The 22,855-nt window shown below is 36.5% G+C and overlaps 6 protein-coding genes and 1 long non-coding RNA gene across 10 annotated transcripts; 6 read left to right on the top strand and 1 right to left on the bottom strand.

Moving 5' to 3' along the window:
- Positions 1 to 2,377: 2,377 nt before the first annotated feature.
- Positions 2,378 to 3,274, top strand: LOC119073237. Its single transcript, XR_005087017.1, has 3 exons — positions 2,378 to 2,532; positions 2,642 to 2,791; positions 2,850 to 3,274. It is a non-coding gene; the product is annotated as an uncharacterized LOC119073237 (long non-coding RNA).
- A 3,607-nt stretch (positions 3,275 to 6,881) lies between these two features.
- LOC119073235 (tRNA-dihydrouridine(20) synthase [NAD(P)+]-like) lies at positions 6,882 to 9,073 on the top strand. The gene is made up of 6 exons (XM_037178551.1): positions 6,882 to 7,219; positions 7,283 to 7,583; positions 7,651 to 7,772; positions 7,966 to 8,136; positions 8,190 to 8,364; positions 8,431 to 9,073. The coding sequence occupies exons 1-6, from the start codon at positions 7,051 to 7,053 to the stop codon at positions 8,903 to 8,905; spliced, it is 1,413 nt and encodes a 470-aa protein (XP_037034446.1). The 5' UTR covers positions 6,882 to 7,050; the 3' UTR covers positions 8,906 to 9,073.
- A 390-nt stretch (positions 9,074 to 9,463) lies between these two features.
- Positions 9,464 to 11,452, top strand: LOC119073236 (tRNA-dihydrouridine(20) synthase [NAD(P)+]-like). Its single transcript, XM_037178552.1, has 6 exons — positions 9,464 to 9,805; positions 9,869 to 10,169; positions 10,237 to 10,358; positions 10,450 to 10,620; positions 10,683 to 10,857; positions 10,924 to 11,452. The coding sequence occupies exons 1-6, from the start codon at positions 9,637 to 9,639 to the stop codon at positions 11,396 to 11,398; spliced, it is 1,413 nt and encodes a 470-aa protein (XP_037034447.1). The 5' UTR covers positions 9,464 to 9,636; the 3' UTR covers positions 11,399 to 11,452.
- Positions 11,435 to 13,872, bottom strand: LOC119073234. 2 transcript variants are annotated; one of them, XM_037178550.1, is made up of 7 exons: positions 13,838 to 13,872; positions 13,426 to 13,536; positions 13,170 to 13,362; positions 12,878 to 13,075; positions 11,936 to 12,823; positions 11,661 to 11,855; positions 11,438 to 11,599 (listed from the first exon to the last, which is right to left on the bottom strand). In XM_037178550.1, the coding sequence occupies exons 2-7, from the start codon at positions 13,518 to 13,520 to the stop codon at positions 11,474 to 11,476; spliced, it is 1,695 nt and encodes a 564-aa protein (XP_037034445.1). In that variant the 5' UTR covers positions 13,521 to 13,536; positions 13,838 to 13,872; the 3' UTR covers positions 11,438 to 11,473. The 2 variants fall into 2 exon arrangements, with proteins under 2 accessions (XP_037034443.1, XP_037034445.1); XM_037178548.1 differs by lacking the exon at positions 13,838 to 13,872 and having other exon boundaries at positions 11,435 to 11,599; positions 13,426 to 13,680.
- A 1,881-nt stretch (positions 13,873 to 15,753) lies between these two features.
- On the top strand, positions 15,754 to 17,227 carry LOC119073238 (40S ribosomal protein S9). 2 transcript variants are annotated; one of them, XR_005087018.1, is made up of 4 exons: positions 15,754 to 15,878; positions 16,100 to 16,332; positions 16,521 to 16,864; positions 16,970 to 17,084. XR_005087018.1 is itself a non-coding variant. In XM_037178553.1 (4 exons), the coding sequence occupies exons 2-4, from the start codon at positions 16,110 to 16,112 to the stop codon at positions 17,142 to 17,144; spliced, it is 585 nt and encodes a 194-aa protein (XP_037034448.1). In that variant the 5' UTR covers positions 15,754 to 15,878; positions 16,100 to 16,109; the 3' UTR covers positions 17,145 to 17,227. The 2 variants fall into 2 exon arrangements, 1 of the variants encoding a protein (XP_037034448.1); XM_037178553.1 differs by having other exon boundaries at positions 16,521 to 16,707; positions 16,970 to 17,227.
- Positions 17,228 to 17,830: 603 nt separating this feature from the next.
- LOC119073242 (UDP-glucosyltransferase 2-like) lies at positions 17,831 to 20,109 on the top strand. Its single transcript, XM_037178557.1, has 5 exons — positions 17,831 to 18,182; positions 18,262 to 18,983; positions 19,034 to 19,262; positions 19,484 to 19,703; positions 19,770 to 20,109. Exons 1-5 carry the CDS (start codon positions 18,059 to 18,061, stop codon positions 20,089 to 20,091), a joined length of 1,617 nt encoding a protein of 538 aa, XP_037034452.1. The 5' UTR covers positions 17,831 to 18,058; the 3' UTR covers positions 20,092 to 20,109.
- Positions 20,110 to 20,564: 455 nt separating this feature from the next.
- On the top strand, positions 20,565 to 22,791 carry LOC119073240 (UDP-glucosyltransferase 2-like). Of its 2 annotated transcripts, XM_037178556.1 has the most exons (5): positions 20,565 to 21,155; positions 21,225 to 21,538; positions 21,600 to 21,828; positions 21,890 to 22,109; positions 22,170 to 22,791. In XM_037178556.1, exons 1-5 carry the CDS (start codon positions 20,681 to 20,683, stop codon positions 22,486 to 22,488), a joined length of 1,557 nt encoding a protein of 518 aa, XP_037034451.1. In that variant the 5' UTR covers positions 20,565 to 20,680; the 3' UTR covers positions 22,489 to 22,791. The 2 variants fall into 2 exon arrangements, with proteins under 2 accessions (XP_037034451.1, XP_037034450.1); XM_037178555.1 differs by having other exon boundaries at positions 20,568 to 21,538.
- Positions 22,792 to 22,855: the final 64 nt, after the last annotated feature.

The raw sequence follows: 22,855 nt of genomic DNA on the forward strand, positions 1-22,855 counted from the left end.
TGTACTTATCTTATAATCCAACCACACCAAATAATAGTCGGAATAGTAAGTTGATACATGACTGATGCTTCAGTGACTTTAATATGATGATTGGCATTGCTTTTCAAAATTCGTTTCATCGCTAATACTCTTTGTTCCTCAAACCACTTATCAATTATTCCTGCACCATTCAATCGGTGAATTATGTCTAGCTAAAAGCGAAAGTTAAAAGGAAAGTCCGGTCTAATATGATACGATACCAAATATCTACCCAAAAATGACTTGTCCGTTAAATGATAAGCTTTCAAGGCTAAGCGTTTTTGGCTTTCTAAAAGTGTTAGGCCATGCTCCACGAGAAGAATATACGACATAGAATTATTGAATGTCTCAACCTCCATTGTTAATTGATCTACGTGTGTCCCATGGACCTTGTGATTCCATCCGTCATGTTTCGATATTTCTTGTAAATATTCAAGAAATTTCTCTTTCCATTCGACTGCGTTCACCATAATTCGGAACTGAGGCCTTGTACAGATCTTCAATTGAGTTAATTTGTGGGGTTAAACAAAATTTAAATAGAGTCGCCATACCACCTCTGATATTTCTTCATGTTCTTATTGAGGGACTCAAGTACTATAAGTAGCCACATTCAGTTCGCGGATCCATCATGCCGTTTCGGAGAACCGGCACTCATGGTCGTGCGGGACTGACGAGTCAATTTGAATACAGAATGTTATCGCAACGGATAGAGGGACTAATCCTAAGCTAATTCGTGTTGAAATGGCTTCCTTCAACAACCTGACCACGTAGCCACAGCCAGCTAAAGTCGAAATTTCGACATTTTTAAATCGGGATATGTTCAAGATGAAGAGAGTTTGAAACTCTTTGAATGGCGATATTGGTAGAGGATTCCATGCTCTATTAAACGCCGAGAATGGATTTTACAAAATTTTTCTGAATAGTAGAATATTTGAAAAATTTTATTTTCACCATCCTCGGCTAAACTTGGACTCATCTGTAATACACAGCTTGTCTGCAACAAAACAATCATACCTGATCAGCCTGCAGTCTAAGCTTTACAACGATACCACACTTGTCATACCAGCCTCAGAACAAGTATCTGTTACGACATTTTGGTTGCAGTGACGAAAGTTTTAATTTACTATCTTTCTTCAAGTGCCCGCACCTTTCGGATGAGTGGAATTGTTATCCATTCTTCATAAATAAGTGGTTTAAATTATTTAAAGCATTTTTTACGATAATTACGTACATATGGAGTCGATTAAAACTGATTTACACATATTTTTTGCGTAAATTTCCTCTAACGGCTAGCGAAATCACCATAATTTGCAGACTTGAGTTATTTTATAAATAGTTTTTGTCTACAAATGGTAGAATTTACACATGAATCAAAGCTTTGCACGAATCCAATACCATACACCTAAGAACGATACTTTTAATCGGAGACAGAGTATTTTGGTTAGGTAAATGAAATTATTAAAAACTGCACGATGTTGAACATATATTTAAGAAAATGCAAGTTGAGCTAACATTTTACTCTAAGACAGGAGTAAATAGGTTTATAATTAGAGACTTTGCTCCAATTCAATTGCGAAATATTGCTACGACCAAAGCACCTAGCAGGGTAATAGAAAAAAATAAAGTAGTGCTTTAATCGAAGTTTGCGAATATTTCCATACCTTTTTTTTTCATAATGTCATTGCAAAATCACCATTAGGGCTGCTAATGGTATTATTGGTATCAAAAAACTACTCTATTTGACGTGTAAAACCTCTATTACCCTGCTAGGTACTTTGCTACGACGCAACGTCAAAAAAGTAACGATGGAAATTTCATTGGAATTTGATAAGGAATCAAAACTGTTCCAATAAAGAATTCAAGTGATTCGACATGAAATCTTAAAATAATTACGTTTTGGAAACATAAAAGAAATTGGGTGAATCTGATGAAAAAGTTTATACTTTGTATAGGTTAAAAATTTGTTAAAATTTTTTGAATTGTTTTATGATAATTTGAATTGTTCTTTTTTAAATACATCATATTTTATGTGGTTTTATCGAATTTAAATTTGCATTTTAAAAAGAAAACTGTGTTAACATAACCGAGTAAATCTAAAATGTTTTTCTACACATAGGATCCGAAAAGTGTTTTTTTTTCGTCCAATATGAAAAATACTATTCGTGCCACGGACTAAAAGTCTGTTTTAGCGTATTTGATTCCAGACCTCGCCTTCGGCTCTGTCTGGAACCTACTTACACGCTAAAAAAGACTTTTTGTCTTGGGTACGAAATGTACTATTCTTCTGCGCTTTTATGTTTTATAAAACAAAACCGGTCGGGAATAAATCGTATTAGCGACGGTAATGATAAAATATATATCGTCTTTCTAGTGCATGCAGGTATTCCAGTTACCTAAACCCATCCACTTATAAAAAGCAGAATCGATAGAACTTCTTTGCAGTTCAATTTGCTGACTCGAACATGAATTACTTAGTGATAATTTTGTTGTTGAGTTGTATTATAGTCAAAATAGGTTCGGTTTATAAGTTTTAAGTATTTTTTACAAAAATGAACAACAAACCTTACAATTGTAAAAAGTTAAAATATTGTTAGATTCTAATTTTTTTTTTTTTATAACATAGAGTCAGTTTGCAAATGGACTCCTTGCGAAGGCTGGTTTAAAAATGATCAAAGTATCTGCGATCAATACGATTACGGTTTTTTCGCTAAAGCCACCGATGGCAGCAGCTGTAAATGGGACTCGGCAAAGAGAAGATGTTGTAAAGCAGAAGGTAATTTTTACTCTTTTCGCTCAATTGAAAATGATAATATTAAATAAAAATTATTTAGTGAAAATATGTAAATGGACAACATGTGTTAGTGAACTCCATGGACCCTATTCATGTAAGAATCAATACGGAAATGATTGGAGACAAACCGCTGGTAAAAAAGAGAAATGCACTCGTTTATTATTTAAATATGAATGTTGCAATCATTAATTTCTTCAATCAATGGTTGTAAGTTGCAATGCATAAAATAATTTTTTAGTGACTCGGCCCCTTAAACCACTATCCTAATACTAAACTAGGTGTGTATTAGGATAGCGGTTTAATAGGGGCCGAAATGCTATTTATTGAGTGATTTTGTTTTTGGGTATTTTTTTTGTGTGAAACAAATTAGAAAAAAGTATGTCATGTTGTTGGTTGTTTCGCCACCCATTTTCGTTGACATTTACAAAATAAATTGAATAAATTTTTGCATAGAACGTAGACGTTCCTCAAATCAATCTTTTCTTATTTGTACCTTTTCTTGTTTCATTATTTCTGTGAGAGCGGGAGATGTTTGATCCTTAGAGTAATTATAACTAAAGAGGAAATTTGTACGACAAAATGTGGTCCCAACATCAGTTTGTATAAGATACACATTTCGTATACTTTTACACCATCACCAACCATCGTGGTATCGAAGTTGTCACACAGACAAAGTCGATGTTCAACTCAACATTGCCATGAAGACTATAGCAGTCTGTGTGCATTCCACACCCGTCCAATGGCTACACGTCCTGTCGAATATGGCTCCTCCACAGCTAAGGAGGAAATTAGCGGCAAACAAAGAATGGAATAAGTGTTTCGATGATTCTAGAGGATACGATCTGCCAATCAAAAATGAACTCACACATCCTCCATCCCATCGACTTGTTTCACGAAATCCAATCTGGTTGGACGAAGAAATTCATGGTGAATTTTTTGATGTTAACGATGCCTGGAAAAAGTATTGGAACTTCAGTCCTTCGTTTACGAATAAAGAATTAGTCGAAGAACCGCACCTTAAACTTAACCCTGGATTTTGGTTTGTTCCTACTGAATTCATCCTTCTCAAAACTTTGCAAGGAAAGAGTTTTGTTTGTTCTATCAAATTCATCCTTCTACATACTGAGGAGTTTGGTTTAATACAGATTAATCAAACTGTCTAAAGAAGAAGTTTTGTTTGTATCTACTGAATTCACAATTTTACAAATTATATCGGGAAGGTGTCCCTTTGATCAACTGAATTCATCCTTCTACAAATTGAATGATGAAGGTGGGTGTGGGAATAGTCACTTTATAATAGTTTAGCGGCATTTAAAAAGGCAGAATAGGTGGTTGAGCTCCAAAAACCAAAATCGCAGACAAAAAATTCAAAAAGGCAGTTACCAATTTTTCAAAAAGGTATTTAAAAATAAATAAGAGGGCAGAGGGGCAGTTGAATTAAATAAACCAAAATCGCAGATAAAAAATTTTAAAAGGCAGATAGCAACTCCACAATTGCATTTTATAACTGCCTTTTTGAATTTTTTGGATCCAAAATTATTTGTTTTCATTTCCATTTTTGATTTTTTTAACTGCCTTTCTGATTTTTATATCAGCCTTTTATTACGAACCTTTTTTTATTGGCGCATCATCATTTTATCCGCACGAATTATTCCTTTATTAAATTTTTGAGGAATTTCGGAATGCGATATGTATTCGCTCAGAAAAACAATCAAAGTAGAAGAAACTGATTTTCTAGTATACACACAAGGACACATTTTCTGTTCTGTGTTTTACTTGATATGAGTTTCTGATTGAAATGTGTCGGTTTTCAAAATTCCGCGAGTGTAGAAGAATGAAAGAATGGCCATTTGAGAAATTGGTGTCTTAGTGTGTGTCGTAACATATTTTACCTCCTATGTGCTGCCCGCAAAAGAAAAATACTTACATAATTGTGCGGAAATCGTTGTTTTGACTCCACACTCTTCAAAACAACGATTTTTCACTTATAGAAATCGATAATTCCTTAACAAATGGTGACAATGTAACACTGGGAAGATATTTATTTTTTCAATTATGTAGAAGCGTTAGTGTTTTGCATGTCCATAAAAATATACTGTAACATGAGTTGTTATTTGAAGTTGGTATACCGTGTAATTAACTATTTGAATTCCTTAGTTGTACCAATCAATTTATCAATCTTGCATATATACTTCTTCTACGGGCATCAGACTCATTTCACGATTTGGTTACACTTCAGGAGTAAAAATAACATCGCAGTGAGTTTTAAAGAACATTGAGTAGTTTGACAGTGATAGTAGTACAATGTTAATGGTATAACTTAGTTTCCGACAGTGATGAAAGTCCCTTATATTCAATTGAGACAAATGTTTTGTTTGGCCAAAAAAAAGCCATCATGGCTTCAGGGTGAAAAATCGTAACGAATGTCTTTGCCAAACAGATGTCACTAGGCTTTACAAGACTTTAGATAAGAATTCGACATGATTTGAAAAATCTACACTTATTTTACGGTAAAAAAAAGAAACGAATGTTGAATTACACTCATACTAAGTCTTTAGTCTGCATAGACGCAGGAACACAGAAATTGATTAAGATTAAAAAAGCTACTCAAAAATAACGCTACAAAAATCTTGATACCACGCAGAAATTAAGCTTGCATTTTGACTTAAACTGTGAAAAGATACAATTAAAGTAACCCAATCATGTGCACTTTTACCAATTTTAGCTCTTTTTGCAGTTCTTCTTCTTTTCAATACATGGTGCGTATCACTCGAATTACTAGATTTTGAGTTTACCCGTTAAACGTATGCGTTGATACGTGTAAAATCCAAATCTAGTACTTCAAGCGATACTCATCATAGATCGGAATATAATGAAACAAGAAGAATTATGGAAAAAGTAAGTGTGCACTTATTTATGATTGGGTTACTTTATTGATGAATTTTATTAAATATAATTAATTTGCTAGTGACTCGTTTTTTTTGCTGGTTGTCCTTTTACGTATTCATGAGTCTTTATCGGACATACTTTACAGCGCATGTGCAAGTAAATTGGGTTAATATAACGATAACAAACAAATCAAAAACACATTTTAAATTGAAATTAAGTTTCTATGATTTACATTAAAACTGGTTGGATATGGATTTTAGTGTAATAATCACAATAGTCAATCGCCCAAAACCACTAACAGTCACAAATGGCAGCTGATGAGGTATACTGAGTTATTATAAGTAAAACGGGCGAATTAGGCTTTTAATCCAATCGTTGGCTTAGTCCAATCTCAGATAATGTCTTTCAGAACCTTATCAGAATTATCCAAAATTACAAAATTGTTCTTTAGCCTGGATATATTGATTCAATATTCCGAAGGTAAAATAAAGTTTTGTACCTTCGGAATATTAAACGACTGAAGATGGTTAGACCACGCTAACCTCTGACCGCCACTGTATCCGGAGGTCGAAACAGCATTTCATCTCCACTTTCGCTTCACGCGATCCATGGGAAAGGGAAGAGCAATTATGCTCTGTTTGTTTGTTCTGGTGTATTCGTTTGAACTTGATTTCTTCTGCGTATTAGATAACACCACCCCTGGAATTAGTGTGTTTCCAGGTAAAATAAAGTTTTGTACCTTCGGAATATTGAATTTTCGGAATATTGAAGGTTTGTGTCAAGTAACTGTAAACCCGAACTTTGACAACACGAGCGCCGACGATTTTATCCACAGAGATGAACATAACCTAAACGTCAACAAATTTCTTTGTAAATTTTTGGTTAAAATTTTCGTCAACCTGAAAGTTGAGGTTAAGTTGCCTTCTGTGGATGAAATTTGACATTTCGAAATGACCTTGGAACAAACCTATAATCAAGTCCAAGGTTATTCGAAATGTCAAAAATGCATTGGATAAATCTATTAAATTTAATGTTTTTGTTGATCCAGACAAAACACAAAATTAAACGGCAGCTCAAAAATTTTTTTTTTTTCACATAGGTGAGGTTAGGGTTCTCTACGGATGACGGTGTAGTTACTCGGAAGGTAACTATAATGCCATTGTAATGTATAGAGCATGTTGTTGCACGCACACGTTCGTGTTTGACAGTACAGCATATGATTTTGTTTTGGTTTTTGCGGCACAATGTTAGTGCAATTTTATCTGTTCAAATTGTGACTTAAATCACAAAATACTGACCTGAAATCCAGTGATTTTGTGCGACCAATCGGTCACTGAGCGATACCTCTAAAGATGAAATCGAAATCAATAATCAACTATTGCAATAAGTTAATACTTGCACCAATGGTGCGGGGTAGCTTACTACCAATGAGACTGCTGGCATTACGATATGGTGCTGATTTAGTTTACACGGACGAGATTATCGATCTGAGCATGTTACAAACGACACGGAGAGTAAACAGTAATGACACTTTTAGGTGTACCAGCCAAAGTATCGTCAAAACAATCTCAATGATCGTTCTAGGTGTTCTTGGAACAATTGACTTCATAAATGAAGACAGTGGCTGTCTTTTATTTCGAACGTGTCCAGCAGAAAAACAGAAATTAATTTTCCAAATTGGTACGTCAGACCCCACAAGGGCGATAAAAGTTGTGAAAATGGTTGAAAATGATGTATCCGGCATTGACATTAATATGGGATGTCCAAAGCCATACTCAACGTCATTAGGTATCGGAGCTGCTCTTTTGTCAAATGTAAAAGTTGCAAAGAGAATTGTTCAGGGCTTAGTAGAAAACATAGACCTTCCAGTTACATGTAAAATAAGGTCAGTGTGTTAACCCTCTAATAGGAGTGTAACTGTAACCTCGACTTAAATCCTTTAATTTGAATAGAGTTTCAGATGACATTGAGCAAACACTAAATATGGTCAAAGATTTCGAAACGTTGGGTGTAAGTGCCATAACAGTACACGGCAGGACTAGGTATCAAAGATCGTCTGAGCCAGTAAACAAAGGTACGTGCAACATAATCAATGATGGTAAACCAAAGGTATTGCTTGGCACTATCCTCCACGAATTGACTATATCGCCTCTGTTTTGATTGAATTGTTCTAAAGAGTTCCGGGGGCTACCGTGATTTGTAAAAAGAATTGGATTTTTGAACCACCATTATGTAAGCAGCAAAAACTATTTTTTTCCTTATTTCAGATGCAATTCGAAAAATAGCAGAGAGTGTACGAATACCAATAATTGCCAATGGTGGATCACTGGACATAAAAGACTTTTCAGATATAGATAAATTCAAAGAAGATTGTGGAGCTACCAGTGTAATGGTAGCAAGAGCAGCACTTCAAAATGTCAGTGTTTTTCGGAAAGAAGGTACCAACCCAAACAAAAATTTAGAAATGGAGTTACGAACTTGATCTTTTTAGGCACAATTAATGTGCAAAACGTCATCACCGAATATTTAAAACTGTGTGTCGACTTCGACCAGGAATGGCGTAATGTTGAATATTGTCTAAGACAAATGCTTAGTCCACTGGGTAAAGTCAAAAAGTCTCCGATTGGAAAGGAATTTGAGGCAGCTGAATCCCTAGAGGCATTGTGGTTAGTTGTGTAAACTTCCATCTCTTTGTAGGTCACTAATCACTTTCGTTTTTGCTCATATTACAGTGACATATGGAATTTAGGAGATTACTGTCGGGAGAAGCAATCGGATTACAAGTCAAAAGGCATACAAAAATTAAGTTTAAGCCCTCCTAAAGGAATAAACACACCAATTGAATTAATTTTGGCCCGTGAAGAAAAGTTCAGCCAAAAAAATATTATCCACGAGCGCATGCAGTACAGACGTCATTTCTTTGATTTGGACAGGTTGCCAAAGTTTGTACTTCATAAATATTGTGTTGAAAATAACATACCGCTACCGACATACGACAGTACGAGAATCGATCGTCAGTTTAATAGCATCATCACAATGCAAGATAAACAATATGCCAGCGTATTTCTGCATAAGGATTCACGAAATGCTCAACAGGCTGCTGCACTCGTTTGTTGTTATCATTTGGGTTTTTATGAGGAAGACTTTTTAGTGTCTATGGGATGTCTCTATCAACGTTATGAACTGGCTTCTATCGCAAAGCTGTAATCTTGTTTTCTTGCTTGCTCGAATGCAAGCAAAAAATGAAAATTTTAGCAAATTTATATTTTAGGATTTACTATCGATAATGTGTGTGTACAGAGTCAACGCAAGTGCGTTCATTATTAGTGATGTTCATGTTCGCTTCATAATAAAAGTAATTGACAATGAGAATCAGTGCCGTCTTTTTGATATGGATACTCTGAACATTATTTTTGTTTCGATGTGTGGGATAGACTCCTCGCCTGCGGCTCGAAGCACAACTTTGTCACACGCTATTCCATTTGGGTTGAAGCCCTCAATTTTACTCATCTGGATACAAGATAACAAATTACGTCCCAATGTATAGTCCCAATGTACCAGTTACTATTAATGTGAACCTTCAATAAGAACATCTGCCTACGAAATTGAAAGCCTATCTCACGTTTATTGTCGAAATAAGGAGGAACAGGAATAAAGGTATGTCGTAGGTTGCAATAAATATGAAAATGATTCAAAATACACCTTCCCAGTGTAAAAAAGCAGACGTAAGGTAACTATAATGCCATTGTAATGTATAGAGTATGTTGTTGCACGCACACGTTCGTGTTTGACAGTACAGCATATGATTTTGTTTTGGTTTTTGCGGCACAATGTTAGTGCAATTTTATCTGTTCAAATTGTGACTTAAATCACAAAATACTGACCTGAAATCCAGTGATTTTGTGCGACCAATCGGTCACTGAGCGATACCTCTAAAGATGAAATCGAAATCAATAATCGACTATTGCAATAAGTTAATACTTGCACCAATGGTGCGGGGTAGCTTACTACCAATGAGACTGCTGGCATTACGATATGGTGCTGATTTGGTTTACACGGACGAGATTATCGATCTAAGCATGTTACAAACGACACGGAGAGTAAACAGTAATGACACTTTTAGGTGTACCAGCCAAAGTATCGTCAAAACAATCTCAATGATCGTTCTAGGTGTTCTTGGAACGATTGACTTCATAAATGAAGACAGTGGCTGTCTTTTATTTCGAACGTGTCCTGCAGAAAAACAGAAATTAATTTTCCAAATTGGTACGGCAGACCCCCAGAGGGCGATACAAGTTGCGAGAATGGTCCAAAATGATGTATCCGGCATTGACATTAATATGGGATGTCCGAAGCCATACTCAACGTCATTAGGTATCGGAGCTGCTCTTTTGTCCAATGTAAATGTTGCGAAAAAAATTGTTCAGGGATTAGTAGAAAACATAGACCTTCCAGTTACATGTAAAATAAGGTCAGTGTGTTAACCCTCTAATAGGAGTGTAACTGTAACCTCGACTTAAATCCTTTAATTTGAATAGAGTTTCAGATGACATTGAGCAAACACTGAATATGGTCAAAGATTTCGAAACGTTGGGTGTAAGTGCCATTGCAGTACATGGGAGAACAAGGCGTCAAAAATCTTTTGAGCAAGTGAACAAAGGTGGGTGTCAGCACATGAATTAAAGGTTCACATGACTAGATATTTGCTACTCCTAATAACGTTGCCCATAAAAAAAATAAAATAATTTCAGATGCGATTCGAAAAATAGCAGAGAGTGTACAAATACCAATAATTGCCAATGGTGGATCACTAGACATAAAGCACTTTTCAGATATACTTAAGTTCAAAGAAGATTGCGGAGCTACTAGTGTAATGGTTGCAAGAGCAGCCCTTCAAAATCTAAGTGTTTTCCGGAAAGAAGGTACAGTCCCAAAACCCAAACCAAAATTGGAGTAATTGGAGTTACAAACTTGATATTTTTAGGCACAATTGATGTGCAAGACGTCATCACCGAATATTTAAAACTCTGTGCCGATTTCGGCCATCCATGGAGTAATGTTGAGTATTGTCTACGAAAAATGCTTCTTCCATTGGGTAAAGTTGAAAAATCTCCGATAGGAAATGACTTTGTGGCAGCTGAATCGCTAGAAGCATTCTGGTAATTTGCGTAAGCTTCAATCTCTTTCTAGTTTCTCATTAATTTTCGTCTTCGATCAAATTACAGTGACATATGGAATTTAGGAGATTACTGTCGTGACAAGCAATCGGAATATAAGTCGAAAGGCTTACAAGACGTAATAGTAAGCCCTCCAAGAGGAATTAACACACCACTTGAATTGATTCTGGCCCGCGAAGAAAAATGCAGCGAAAAAAATATCATTCACGAACGCATGCAGTACAAACGAAAACTGTTCGGCTGTTACAGCATTCCGAAATCCATACTCTACGGTTATTGTGGAAGAAATGACATACCTACACCAACATACGATACCACAAGGATTGATCGTCAGTTTTACTGCATTATCACAGTCCGAGATAAGCAGTATACCAGTGTGCTTTTGCAAAAGGACGAAAGATATGCTCAACAGGCTGCTGCACTCGTTTGTTGCTATCATTTGGGTCTTTATGACGAAGATTTTTTAGTGTCTATCGGATGTCTTTATAAACGTTGTGACATGGTATCAGCTTCGAAGCTTTGATGTTGTTATTTTGAATTGAATAGAAAAACCCAAAAATCTAGTCAAAAATTGAAACTTTCTTTATTCCACTCGGAATTAGTCGAACAAAAATTTTCGGAACTGAAGAATGTCAGCAATTGTGTGGTTGTAATCGGTTTCAGATTGGGACGATAATCTTTCCACCAGAACCATGAAAAACGGTCCATCGAATAGCAGGTAATCCTGTGATAGTAAATTCATTTAAATTCGAGAAATTGGGAACAATCACTTCAGAGCAACTTACGATCAATCGATCCAGTCCAACAAATTTGAAACAAATCAAAATTGTATTGTGCATCCTCGAATACAGATGACTAACCATTATGGATCGCGTTGTGACTTTAGCGGGTGAAGACATGTCGACTGGCACAGTCTTTTGATGGACTTTATGAACGCATAATAGTACGGCGTCAGCTTCCGTTATAGTGATCTGGTTAATCTACAATTTTATCAAATGAATTTGATTTATTGAAAGGTACGAGGACAGAGTAGTGTTAAACGAACACAAAAAATTCTTACATTCAATAGAAACTTCAGGGTTGTCATCAAAACCATGTAATTTGCAGGAAGCTCCTCAATATTTAGCACCTGATCACCACCAAAAATTAGCCAAGCTAAAAGATCGAATCGAAGTGAGTTCAAATGTTCAGTTTTCTTATCGAATGTTATATCCAGTAGACTAGGTAACTCCAATTTCGGATAGTCGGGTGCAATCAAGAATTCTTTGTACGATTGATTGTGATCGATTTTCGTGACAATAACCTGCCTGTAGTCCTTACTATTCTTGTGCTGACGAACAAATCCAATTTGCCGTTTGACTATTGGCATCAAAATCTCATAATAAGACAAAAAGTCCCTCCTTCGCAAGTCGGAAAACATCAACGTTATGTTATAGGGTAGTCCGTTCAGGAACGTGTAAAAACTTGTTTCATATGCACTCTTCTGTGTCAATAAATCATGCACTACAGTCGTTTCGTAGTTGATGTTATATGTACCGACACTCTCTTGCACCAGGTTAACAAATTGGTCCTTCGTCGATCCGAATATTGCCTGCGAAATATTGGCAACATCCGTTTTGTTGGAACGAACAAATTGAGCCAATTTATCAAAACGATTGTGACGGTTTAATCGCAACCTTCGATGAAATGGCTGAACGTGATCTTGCCGAATGATATCATTACCGGCTAATGTGGCGAATATTGGCAATTGTTTCGGTGCTAAGCCCAAAGCAATTCGTAATGCAGAACGGCAGTATTCCATTGTAGTGAATTGGACTAAATTCAAATTTCTGGCAGACCAATACTTCCAATTACCCTCATATATTAGGAAGTCCGTATCGTCGGCTATGACTGCCACAGCATTGTTCAGCGTTGCGAATCTCGACAGCTCTGTGTCACATTCGACGTTCTAAAAGTGGAAATTAGAATACTTTTTAATCGATATGAGAAACTTCATAGCTACCATTGCTAGCTTAAATTCACCATGCTTCCTGCACACATTCACTAAACCGTGAATTGTCGTCGTCAAACCGGGAAAATCTTCACTTTTCAGCGTATTTATGAATTTCAGCGATCCGTTCGATTCTTCAATTTTATCGAAAATTCTTATCGTTTTGGCATATTTCTCGTTTTGTCGCTCAATCCAGATGTCGTTTTTGTTCTGAAACACGGGACAGATGTCAAAACTGGGACATTCATATGGATAACATTAACACATTCGGTAGTCTGAGAACTCTTTTTTAAACAAAATTTACCTGCTGCACACGTCCATCACAAAAGAATACCAGTTCTGCTTGATGATTCTGCTTCAATTTGCGGAAGAAATCTTCGTATTTACTCAAAACTATGTGATGTCTACCGCCCTGTACCACATCAATGTTCGACTGAAGTGTTATATTCAGAAGGGCCATAACATCAAAGACTATCACTGCTCGACCGCAGTTTTGGCTGGGACATTAAAGACAGTCAGGCCCGTCGTTGCTTTTTGAGTGAAAATTCGACATAATGTACCTTTGCCAACGTTGTATCTCCTGTCCAATATTAATTTGGAAATATCCATCGGGAACATCGTTGCACAGAAACGTTTGCAAATATCGAATTCCCATTTGATAATGATTTTTACTACTAGACCGAGGATTGTTATTACTTGCTTGGGAACACTTTACTGAATCAAAACAAAACGACCAAAACAAACATCAAAAACATGTCAAAAGATCGCGCACTAAGTGGTTGCGAAGTTCCCAGTGTACTTTTTTTTGCTTTGAGAAAGACTAGAGGGACTAACATTATTATTTATGACAAACATCTTTGTACATAAAGCATTAATACGAGCACTGCGGAACTAAATCAATAGATTTGAGTTTGTTGACCTTATTGTTCCACACATAAATAAGTACGTAACAAAACGAATTATTACACTAACCTCGAACGTTTTCGATACCCAAGGTATCATCTACGGGAGTTGAAACCAAACTGTCATCCAAAATTCTAAAAATTCTTCTCGTACAATACCATGTACTCGTCGATAAACAATCCACTTGTATAGTCACAATTGATTATACTCGTCACTATTGTCTTAATGTTCACTTGCAAAATTTGAAAAGTCTACTGTCCAGTGGCGGCGGACGAACATTCATTAAATGATCTTCAAACTTCTTCATGTACAAAGATTCCCACGCGTCCAGATACACTTCATTCGATACGACTTTCAACAATTTACCGGATCTTTCTTCATTAAATTTATGAGTTTCATTTTGATCATAATGTAGTGCGATCGCATTTTCTAGGTTTTTCTTCCTTATGTCACATTTATGTTCTTTCCATCTCACAATCACCGCGCGACGGCTCTGACCTACGTACACTTGATCACAACTTTCACACTTCATCCGATAAATGCCGCTTTTCATACATTCTTCAATTTTGTCTTTGTTGTTGCACAACCGATCTTTAATCTTGTTTCCACTCGCGAATGCCGGTTCAATGTCAGCTGACCTTAATGCCTGGGTTAACTGATTCGTGATCGGTGGATAATACGTCAATTTCATCCTCCGTTTTTTGTCCGTGGCCTGTTCGAGCGTTGTCAAATTTTTCACATGTATTTTTCGTTTCTGCTTGTCAATTAACCTTTGTATCAGCGTTCGACCATAACCATTTACTCTCGCTATCTCGAAAATTAGAATGTATGAAAAGCGGCATTTATCGGATGAAGTGTGAAAGTTGTGATCAAGTGTACGTAGGTCAGAGCCGTCGCGCGGTGATTGTGAGATGGAAAGAACATAAATGTGACATAAGGAAGAAAAACCTAGAAAATGCGATCGCACTACATTATGATCAAAATGAAACTCATAAATTTAATGAAGAAAGATCCGGTAAATTGTTGAAAGTCGTATCGAATGAAGTGTATCTGGACGCGTGGGAATCTTTGTACATGAAGAAGTTTGAAGATCATTTAATGAATGTTCGTCCGCCGCCACTGGACAGTAGACTTTTCAAATTTTGCAAGTGAACATTAAGACAATAGTGACGAGTATAATCAATTGTGACTATACAAGTGGATTGTTTATCGACGAGTACATGGTATTGTACGAGAAGAATTTTTAGAATTTTGGATGACAGTTTGGTTTCAACTCCCGTAGATGATACCTTGGGTATCGAAAACGTTCGAGGTTAGTGTAATAATTCGTTTTGTTACGTACTTATTTATGTGTGGAACAATAAGGTCAACAAACTCAAAACTAGAGGGACTAAATCAGAGAAATTATAAGCTGGTATGCCTGTGGCGAGATAGAAGGAATCTGAGGTTAAAAATTGTATACGGTATGGGAGAGAATTACATACGAATTCTCTCAAGAGAGATACTTTGAAATGGGTTGTTTAAACAATGAACATTTAAGCTAGAGAATGTTGCATAAAATGGACTTAGTAACTTTTTGTCTTCGCCGTCTTAGTCATTACTTTTGCAATCTCTTGAATTTCGTATCCTACTTGATCCCTCCAACTTTTTGGTTTAGGATCCTAATCATGTTGGCGATCATCTGAGATGATTCCTCTCAATTTAGCTTTTATAATAAAGACATTAAATAAAGCCAAGTATTCAAATCTTGCAAAATTAACTAAATCGCCTTACAGATGAATTGCAATTTACTACGATTTGCAGTCACACTATCTTTCCTTTGAACATGTCGGTGCTACAGAACAGAGTGTAATCACGGTTTAATCTCTTTCCTCTTTTTTTAATCCATTTTACATGTGTTGGTTCCAATATTTATAACTTAAAAATTTCGTCAAACTTATTGCTTGTTCGCGCCACATATTCGAATTTTTATCAACTGGGATTCTATGTTTCTCAACTGGGAATTTATCGAAAATTGTCGCCATCGTGGTCGAAACGGTCGAGAACAAAATCACAAAACTGACAGAAGTTCTTTCTTGTCAAACAACTACGGAGTGCAGACGTGCTCAAGGTATGTACCGAAGTAAAATTATCAAAAATCGTGTTTTAATCCATCTTCTTCAATAATCTGTAAATGAATTCGTGTTCTTGAACACTTGTTCCATGGATTAAACGCAAAATTGATGAATTATCCAATGAATTCAGCCGGATGATTTCGGATGAAATTTTCATCGAAGCCGCATACTTTCTGCTGCTGTGTTTACTAATCGAACATTTTCGTATTTCTTTTAGGTAAGACAACATGGTTAACGGTCGTATACCTTCAGTCTTCTCGAAGACTTATGTAACACCCAGACGTCCTTATGAAAAGGCTCGTCTTGATCAAGAATTAAAGATCATCGGCGAATATGGTCTTCGCAACAAACGTGAAGTGTGGCGTGTAAAATACACTTTGGCCAAAATCCGTAAAGCAGCCAGAGAATTGCTTACATTGGAAGAGAAAGATGACAAGAGATTGTTTCAAGGTGAGCCATTGAATATTCATTCGCGTATAGAAAACCGCAATTGAGAAAATGATGATTTCGTATATTTGACACCTCTTGTCTGAGTGAGCAAGTGTTGATAGCTTATTTTACTTACAAACTGACACCTATTCCAAAACAAAACCACATTTTGATGAGCTTCTCTATATAACTCGTTTTCTTAATTACAGGCAATGCTCTTTTACGTCGATTGGTGCGTATCGGTGTATTGGACGAATCCAGCATGAAACTCGATTACGTTTTGGGTTTGAAAATTGAAGATTTCTTGGAACGTCGTCTACAGACCCAGGTCTTCAAACTTGGATTGGCCAAATCCATTCATCATGCTCGAGTGTTGATCCGTCAAAGACATATCCGGTAAATATCTGAGAGACCACTTGTACACAGAAGATGGATGTTATCCATCTGAATGTGCAACGTCTCCGTTCAAATAAATCTTAAAATTGGCCACTTGAGTGGTGTGATGTCATATCACACAGGTACTCTACGCCATAGACATTGCTTATGACTATTCGTGAGTATAAACATTTACAAGAATGTGCAAAGAAAAAGAGTAGTCTATCTCCCACGTCACTGCTGGAGTCGTTTTTTTCTAACGTCTGTCCTCTATCAATTTCAGTGTTCGTAAGCAAGTGGTCAACATCCCATCGTTCATTGTTCGATTGGACTCGCAAAAACACATTGACTTCTCCACAAAATCACCATTCGGTGGCGGTCGTGCTGGTCGCGTCAAGCGAAAGAATTTGAAGAAGGGTCAATCCAGTGGAGGTGCTGAAGAAGAAGATGAAGAATAGATAACGAATGATCTGAACGACAAATTTTTGCACTCAAATTGTAAGAAAATTGTTGTTCAATAAAAATGCAATTTTGCTGGAAACTTGGGTTTATTATCTGAAGCTTTTGCCGGAAAATGTCTAGATTGAGCCGATATATGGACGGAGTTATGCAGGTAGCAAGTTACTACTAAATTGTCTCAATGCAGACGGATAATATCGGCCGAGTCAAAATATATCCAAATCACTTTTCATTGAGACCGACGGAACTGACTTCAACGACCTTCCAAAATGGAACTAAAATTTCAGTATCTGGAGAGTGTTTTTCCTTTGTATTGAGACTATTCAGTCACTATTAGTAACATCAGTCTATATGCTAGTGTGTCACTGCACAACAAAGTATTATTATCATTTTTTGGGATTTACTCCCATTCGACTTCTTACCAAACAACTACAACGAAATATCCGATTGCAATTTAGAGAGGCTGTTATATGTTTAGTCAATCAATTTTATAATTCATTATAAAGTATTGAACTTCGAGAAGAAAAATTAACTTAGTTGGAACGGTATTATGTCCGTTTGTCACTATTTGATGATGATACAATTGCACCACTAATCTTAGACGATAGCGAAAATTTTGTCAATTCTTTTGTAGAGAAGTATATAGAGAGGTATAGAGTAGGTGGACTTAGAGATAGTAAACCAGCACTGTCAAGTATACATGATAAATGACGGTCAGTGTAAAAGACAAAAATATTGATAAAGCCGCACGCATAAGATAGCAACAGCTAAAGTTTCATTTTATTTGTTATCGACAACGACGGTTAGGTAATATGTGAAAACAGACAAAAATTTAACCGGACACCGCGAAACTTACAGTTTTTACTTTATGTAAAGACTGTTGCACTGTACATTAATCTTCATCTCGTTGGCGATGACCTTAAAACTGAGTACCGTCGTATGGATCTACCTCAGCGTGTGCCAAGTGATTCAATTTGCTGACAGCGCGAACATTGTGTTCTTCTTTGGTGTGTCGTCTTACAGTCACCGTATCCCTGGTAGTACTCATTGAACTCCTTTATCTTTTGTAATGATTGTGTTAAATTAGAATGCTATATATGTCGAATATTCCTATAGCATGGCCACTAGCTGAGGAATTAGCAGAGCGTTCTCACAATGTTACATTCGTTTCTCCATATTCTGCTAAGAACCCGAATCCAAAAATTTTCGACTATGTCCCCGAAACATTGAAGAAATGGGTGGATAGTTGGGGTGATATAGAGAATGTCTTTGAGGATCGTAAAAAAGGAGATTGGAGTAGTGTGTGGATTACACTGCCAATGTTCGGCATAATGATGTGCGAAGTTATATATAAAGATGAGGAGTATGTGCGTTGGGTTAAGAGTGTTAAAGTTGATTTACTAATTATTGACGCCTTGGGAAATGATTGCGCTTACGGAATGGCCCATTATTGGGGTGCAAAGGTGATTTTATTTGATACAGCTGCTCCATTTGGATATTTCTCCGAAACGTATGGTCTACCTGATGAAACTAGTTGGATTCCTAGCATGGAATTAGCTTATCCAACCGAAATGTCATTCTCACAGCGACTTACGAATGCTGTACTTCCTCTAGCCTGGCATTATTATCGAAAATGGTACTTCTTTCCGACTTTAGCCGAAATAACGAGTGATAAGCTTGGAATTACAAATCTACCGAGGTTTGAGGAATTGGAACGTAATACCAGTCTTGTTTTCTTAAATACTCATTACGGAGAAGAGTTTCCCAGATCGCTACCGCCAAATATAGTTTCTGTCGGAGGCATTGCCTACACAGGAAAAACAAAGCCACTTCCTAAAGTAAATCAACGGAATTCGATAGAGTAAATGACTAATTGTTAATTCTCTAGGACATGGAAGACTTTTTGGATAAAGGTGATGGTTTCATATACATGAGCTTTGGCACGTATGCTGAATTCAACAAATTCGATGTATCCATTCAACAAGCATTTATTGGAGCGATGCAAAATTTGCCACACATTCAATTTCTATGGAAAGTGGAAAATGTTTCCCTTATCGAAGAGTTTCCCAAAAAAAATGTGTACATAGGCAAGTGGATGCCACAACAAGACATTCTTGGTAAGTTTAACCTGATCAGAGTCAACCTTTTACAGAAGGCTATCTACGCCTAAACACAGCAAAATGCGAATGTTAAAACAAATGAAGTTCAAGATTATGTTTTAATATATCAGAAATACTTATAAAATTATGTAATAGATCCAATAGCAGCTACCGTCTGTGATAGGTTAGAGTTAATCAAAATGTCTCATCGTTCAATGAAAACAAATTCTTCTTTGAAGCTCATCCCAAAATTCGAGCTTTCATCACACATGCGGGCTTGATAGGCATTCAAGAAGCCATTTACAATTCGGTACCACTTATCAGCTTTCCAATCTTTGCCGATCAAGATTATAACGGTGAGAGAATTCACCGCAAAGAATGTGGCATTCGTTTGGAAATACTCACCGTCACTCAGTCAGTGTTGGAGGAAGCTATACAAAAAATTTTGGGTGATCAAAAGTGAGTTCGTCATGAAAAAAGAGCTACAGATCGTGATGCCGAACACTTTATTCGATTTGTTTGCAGGTATCGGAATAATATGAAAAAAATTTCGGAAATGTTTGCCGATCGACCTCTAAAGCCATTAGAAACTGCGTTATGGTGGACAGATTTTGTTATACGCCATAGCACGGAAGATCTTTCGGCTCTTCGACCATTAAACATTGGACAATCTGGATGGAAAAGAAGACAGTTGGATGTATGGGCAGCTATCATAGTAGCAATGTTAGTATTTATGTTCTTGTTAAGTTATGCGATGTACCGAACAGTGAAATATTGTACTAAGACTAGCCCATCTTCGGCCAAATCAAAACACAAAGCCTCAACTAGGCGGAAAAAGGGGCAATAAATCTTATTCTTAATCGCATTCTTAACCGTTGTTATTTTCGATTCGAGAAATTACTGTCCTTTATACCCAGTTTGGTCGAAAATCGGATATATCAATCATCTCAATTATTTTATCATCTGACTATGGTAAGAACTTGTTACGTTTTACTTGATACTACTGAATAGATTTACTTAATTGATACTGATTGAGCATTACTTTCAATTTAGTTTACTTTATCGATTTTAGTCAATGGTATTTATCAGCATGGATTGTAAAAAGGTGATAAGAGCTAAACTGCTCATTGGCATTAGGGTACCTACTATTTTAGTTTTATTTGAAAAATGATTATTGTCTCTTAAGGCCAGGTGAAAGTGTTTGTTTTGCGATGTAAGTACCTTCTCACCTGGCCTTAAAGTCTGTGACAAAGTTTGGAGGTTGTGCCCCAATAATTGTTATACAAAATTGCAATAACGAAATTCTCGACACCCTAATTTGTTAGTTGATAGCTGCCACTATATACTCGAAATGGTATATTACCTAATCACACCAAATTCAATCATCATGCATTAGATGATCATTAGATTTATACGTGTTGAGAAAAGTAGTTGTGATGAAATACTTGTGGCTGAAAATGGGAATTCCATTCGGAAGTGTGATATGCCTGGCAGCCGCTTTATTGCCGATGGTGCATAGTGCAAATATTGTGTTTTTCTTTGGAGTTTCATCTTATAGTCATCGGGTTGCAGTATGGCCGCTAGCTGAAGCCTTAGCAGAAAACGGTCATAATGTCTCATTCATTTCACCATATCCTGCCAAAAATCCAAATCCTAAGATTTTCGATTACGTTCCCAATGCTTTGAAAACATGGCTCGATGGAATAGGTGATGCAATCAATGTATTCGAAGATCGTAAGACAATGTCGCCATTAATGGGTAACATGATGCTGCCAATATATGGTAAAATGATGTGTGAAGAAATCTATAAAGATGAAGAGTATATCCAGTGGGTTAAACGTACTAAAGTTGATGTTGTCATGCTTGATGCGTTGGCAAACGATTGTGGCTATGGAATGGCGTTTTATTGGGATGCGAAAGTGATTTTAATGTCTACAAGTGCACCGTTCGGACATTTCTCAGAGGTTTATGGTCTTCCAGACGAAACCAGTTGGATTCCGGGCATGGAAATAGGCATTGGTAACGAAATGTCATTCTCACAGAGAACCTTTAACGCAGTGCTTCCGCTGTTTTGGTATTATTATCGTACCTGGTTCTTCTTTCCAAAACTGTATGAATTAACGAAAGATAACCTCGGAATAACGGACCTACCAAACTTTGAGGAATTGGAACGGAGTACCAGTCTTGTATTCATAAATACTCATTATGGAGAAGAATATGCGAGATCACTTCCGCCGAATGTAGTTTCTGTCGGTGGACTTGGATACACTGGCAAAACAAAGCCACTTCCTGAAGTAATTTAAAAAAAATTCGATTGAATGTTCGTTGTATAAAAGTATGTTGCTGTATTACTAGGACATCGAATCGTTTTTGGAAAAAGGCGAAGACTTTATTTACATGAGCTTCGGAACGCACGCTGAATTCAACAAATTCGATCCTCCCATTCGGCAAGCTTTCATTGGAGCAATGAGAAAATTGTCACACATACAATTTGTATGGAAAACCGATAATGTGTCGCTGGTCGAAGAGTTTCCGAACAATAATGTGTACATACGCAAGTGGATGCCGCAACAAGACATTCTTGGTGAGTCATAAATACAATCGAAGTGATTTGAGTCGATCTTTATTCAACATTTCTACTAAAGCTCATCCGAAAATTCGAGCTTTTATCACTCATGCAGGCCTATTAGGCATTCAAGAAGCTGTCTATAATTCGGTTCCGCTCATCAGCTTTCCAATTTTTGCCGAACAAGATGCTAACGCTGAGCGAATACAAAGCAGAGAGTATGGAATCAGACTCGAAATCACAACTGTTACCCAACCGGAAATAGAGGAGGCAATACAAAATATTCTAACTGATCCGAAGTAAGAACAAAACATTTTAATCATTCTGGAATTCATGCAATGAACTCTGCTTGTTCGCAGGTATCTGAATAACATGAAAAGAGTATCGAGAATGTTCATCGATCGTCCGCAAAAACCATTGGAAACTGCACTGTGGTGGACCGATTTTGTTATACGTCATAGCAAAGAGGATTTGTCGGTACTTCGACCTTTAAGTGTAGACCAATCAAAGTGGAAAAGAAGACAACTCGATGTATGGCTGACAATACTTGCGGGTGTTCTGATCTCTCTGTTTGTAAGCATTTACTTAATTCGCGTGTTAGTTAAGTGTGCTTATCGTGTAAATACGTCATCAAGCAAAACATCGAAGAGTTCAACTCGAAAGCAGAAAGTTAAATGAAGATTTGTGAGTCTTTGGATGTCGTCTTTAGAATATCGTAGGCTATCTCAATTACGAAAGAAAGGACCACTTGACTTAACTATCAATCGATTTTTATTTAAATTTTTATTTTATTAGGTGTAACATTCAATAAAGTAATTATGAATAATTTGTAATTTAATTTAGCTTTTCATCAAAACTTTTTTTTTTTATTATCGCTTAACGCGTCACTACATTTGCCTACAACACAGCTAACGTTTTCTTTTTTGATTATTATTGAGGAAAATCAAATGTTTATTGCCATTCTAAAATAAATAAGTTGTTAGTAAAGTCCGAGCATTATAATTTGATCGATTCTACTCATTTAATTCATTTTTAAATAATTGTA

Source organism: Bradysia coprophila, unplaced genomic scaffold (assembly GCF_014529535.1).
Source record: "Bradysia coprophila strain Holo2 unplaced genomic scaffold, BU_Bcop_v1 contig_138, whole genome shotgun sequence".
Lineage (NCBI taxonomy): Eukaryota > Metazoa > Arthropoda > Insecta > Diptera > Sciaridae > Bradysia > Bradysia coprophila.

Excerpts from the sequence above, each read along its gene's own strand:
- LOC119073234 (XM_037178548.1), bottom strand. The coding sequence starts at position 13,520 with ATGGGAATTCGATATTTGCAAACGTTTCTGTGCAACGATGTTCCCGAT. Across the intron at positions 11,856-11,935 it reads CCCTGAAGTTTCTATTGAAT|ATTAACCAGATCACTATAAC; the intron begins GTAAGAATTTTT and ends ATAAAATTGTAG. Across the intron at positions 11,600-11,660 it reads TTGGACTGGATCGATTGATC|GATTACCTGCTATTCGATGG; the intron begins GTAAGTTGCTCT and ends TTACTATCACAG.
- LOC119073236 (XM_037178552.1), top strand. The coding sequence starts at position 9,637 with ATGAAATCGAAATCAATAATCGACTATTGCAATAAGTTAATACTTGCA. Across the intron at positions 10,170-10,236 it reads CCAGTTACATGTAAAATAAG|AGTTTCAGATGACATTGAGC; the intron begins GTCAGTGTGTTA and ends TAATTTGAATAG. Across the intron at positions 10,621-10,682 it reads AAGTGTTTTCCGGAAAGAAG|GCACAATTGATGTGCAAGAC; the intron begins GTACAGTCCCAA and ends TGATATTTTTAG.
- LOC119073235 (XM_037178551.1), top strand. The coding sequence starts at position 7,051 with ATGAAATCGAAATCAATAATCAACTATTGCAATAAGTTAATACTTGCA. Across the intron at positions 8,137-8,189 it reads CAGTGTTTTTCGGAAAGAAG|GCACAATTAATGTGCAAAAC; the intron begins GTACCAACCCAA and ends TGATCTTTTTAG. Across the intron at positions 8,365-8,430 it reads GAATCCCTAGAGGCATTGTG|TGACATATGGAATTTAGGAG; the intron begins GTTAGTTGTGTA and ends CTCATATTACAG.
- LOC119073240 (XM_037178555.1), top strand. The coding sequence starts at position 20,681 with ATGAAATACTTGTGGCTGAAAATGGGAATTCCATTCGGAAGTGTGATA. Across the intron at positions 21,829-21,889 it reads GCCGCAACAAGACATTCTTG|CTCATCCGAAAATTCGAGCT; the intron begins GTGAGTCATAAA and ends TTTCTACTAAAG. Across the intron at positions 22,110-22,169 it reads AATATTCTAACTGATCCGAA|GTATCTGAATAACATGAAAA; the intron begins GTAAGAACAAAA and ends GCTTGTTCGCAG.
- LOC119073242 (XM_037178557.1), top strand. The coding sequence starts at position 18,059 with ATGACCTTAAAACTGAGTACCGTCGTATGGATCTACCTCAGCGTGTGC. Across the intron at positions 19,263-19,483 it reads GCCACAACAAGACATTCTTG|CTCATCCCAAAATTCGAGCT; the intron begins GTAAGTTTAACC and ends TCTTCTTTGAAG. Across the intron at positions 19,704-19,769 it reads AAAATTTTGGGTGATCAAAA|GTATCGGAATAATATGAAAA; the intron begins GTGAGTTCGTCA and ends ATTTGTTTGCAG.
- LOC119073238 (XM_037178553.1), top strand. The coding sequence starts at position 16,110 with ATGGTTAACGGTCGTATACCTTCAGTCTTCTCGAAGACTTATGTAACA. Across the intron at positions 16,333-16,520 it reads TGACAAGAGATTGTTTCAAG|GCAATGCTCTTTTACGTCGA; the intron begins GTGAGCCATTGA and ends TCTTAATTACAG. Across the intron at positions 16,708-16,969 it reads ATCCGTCAAAGACATATCCG|TGTTCGTAAGCAAGTGGTCA; the intron begins GTAAATATCTGA and ends TATCAATTTCAG.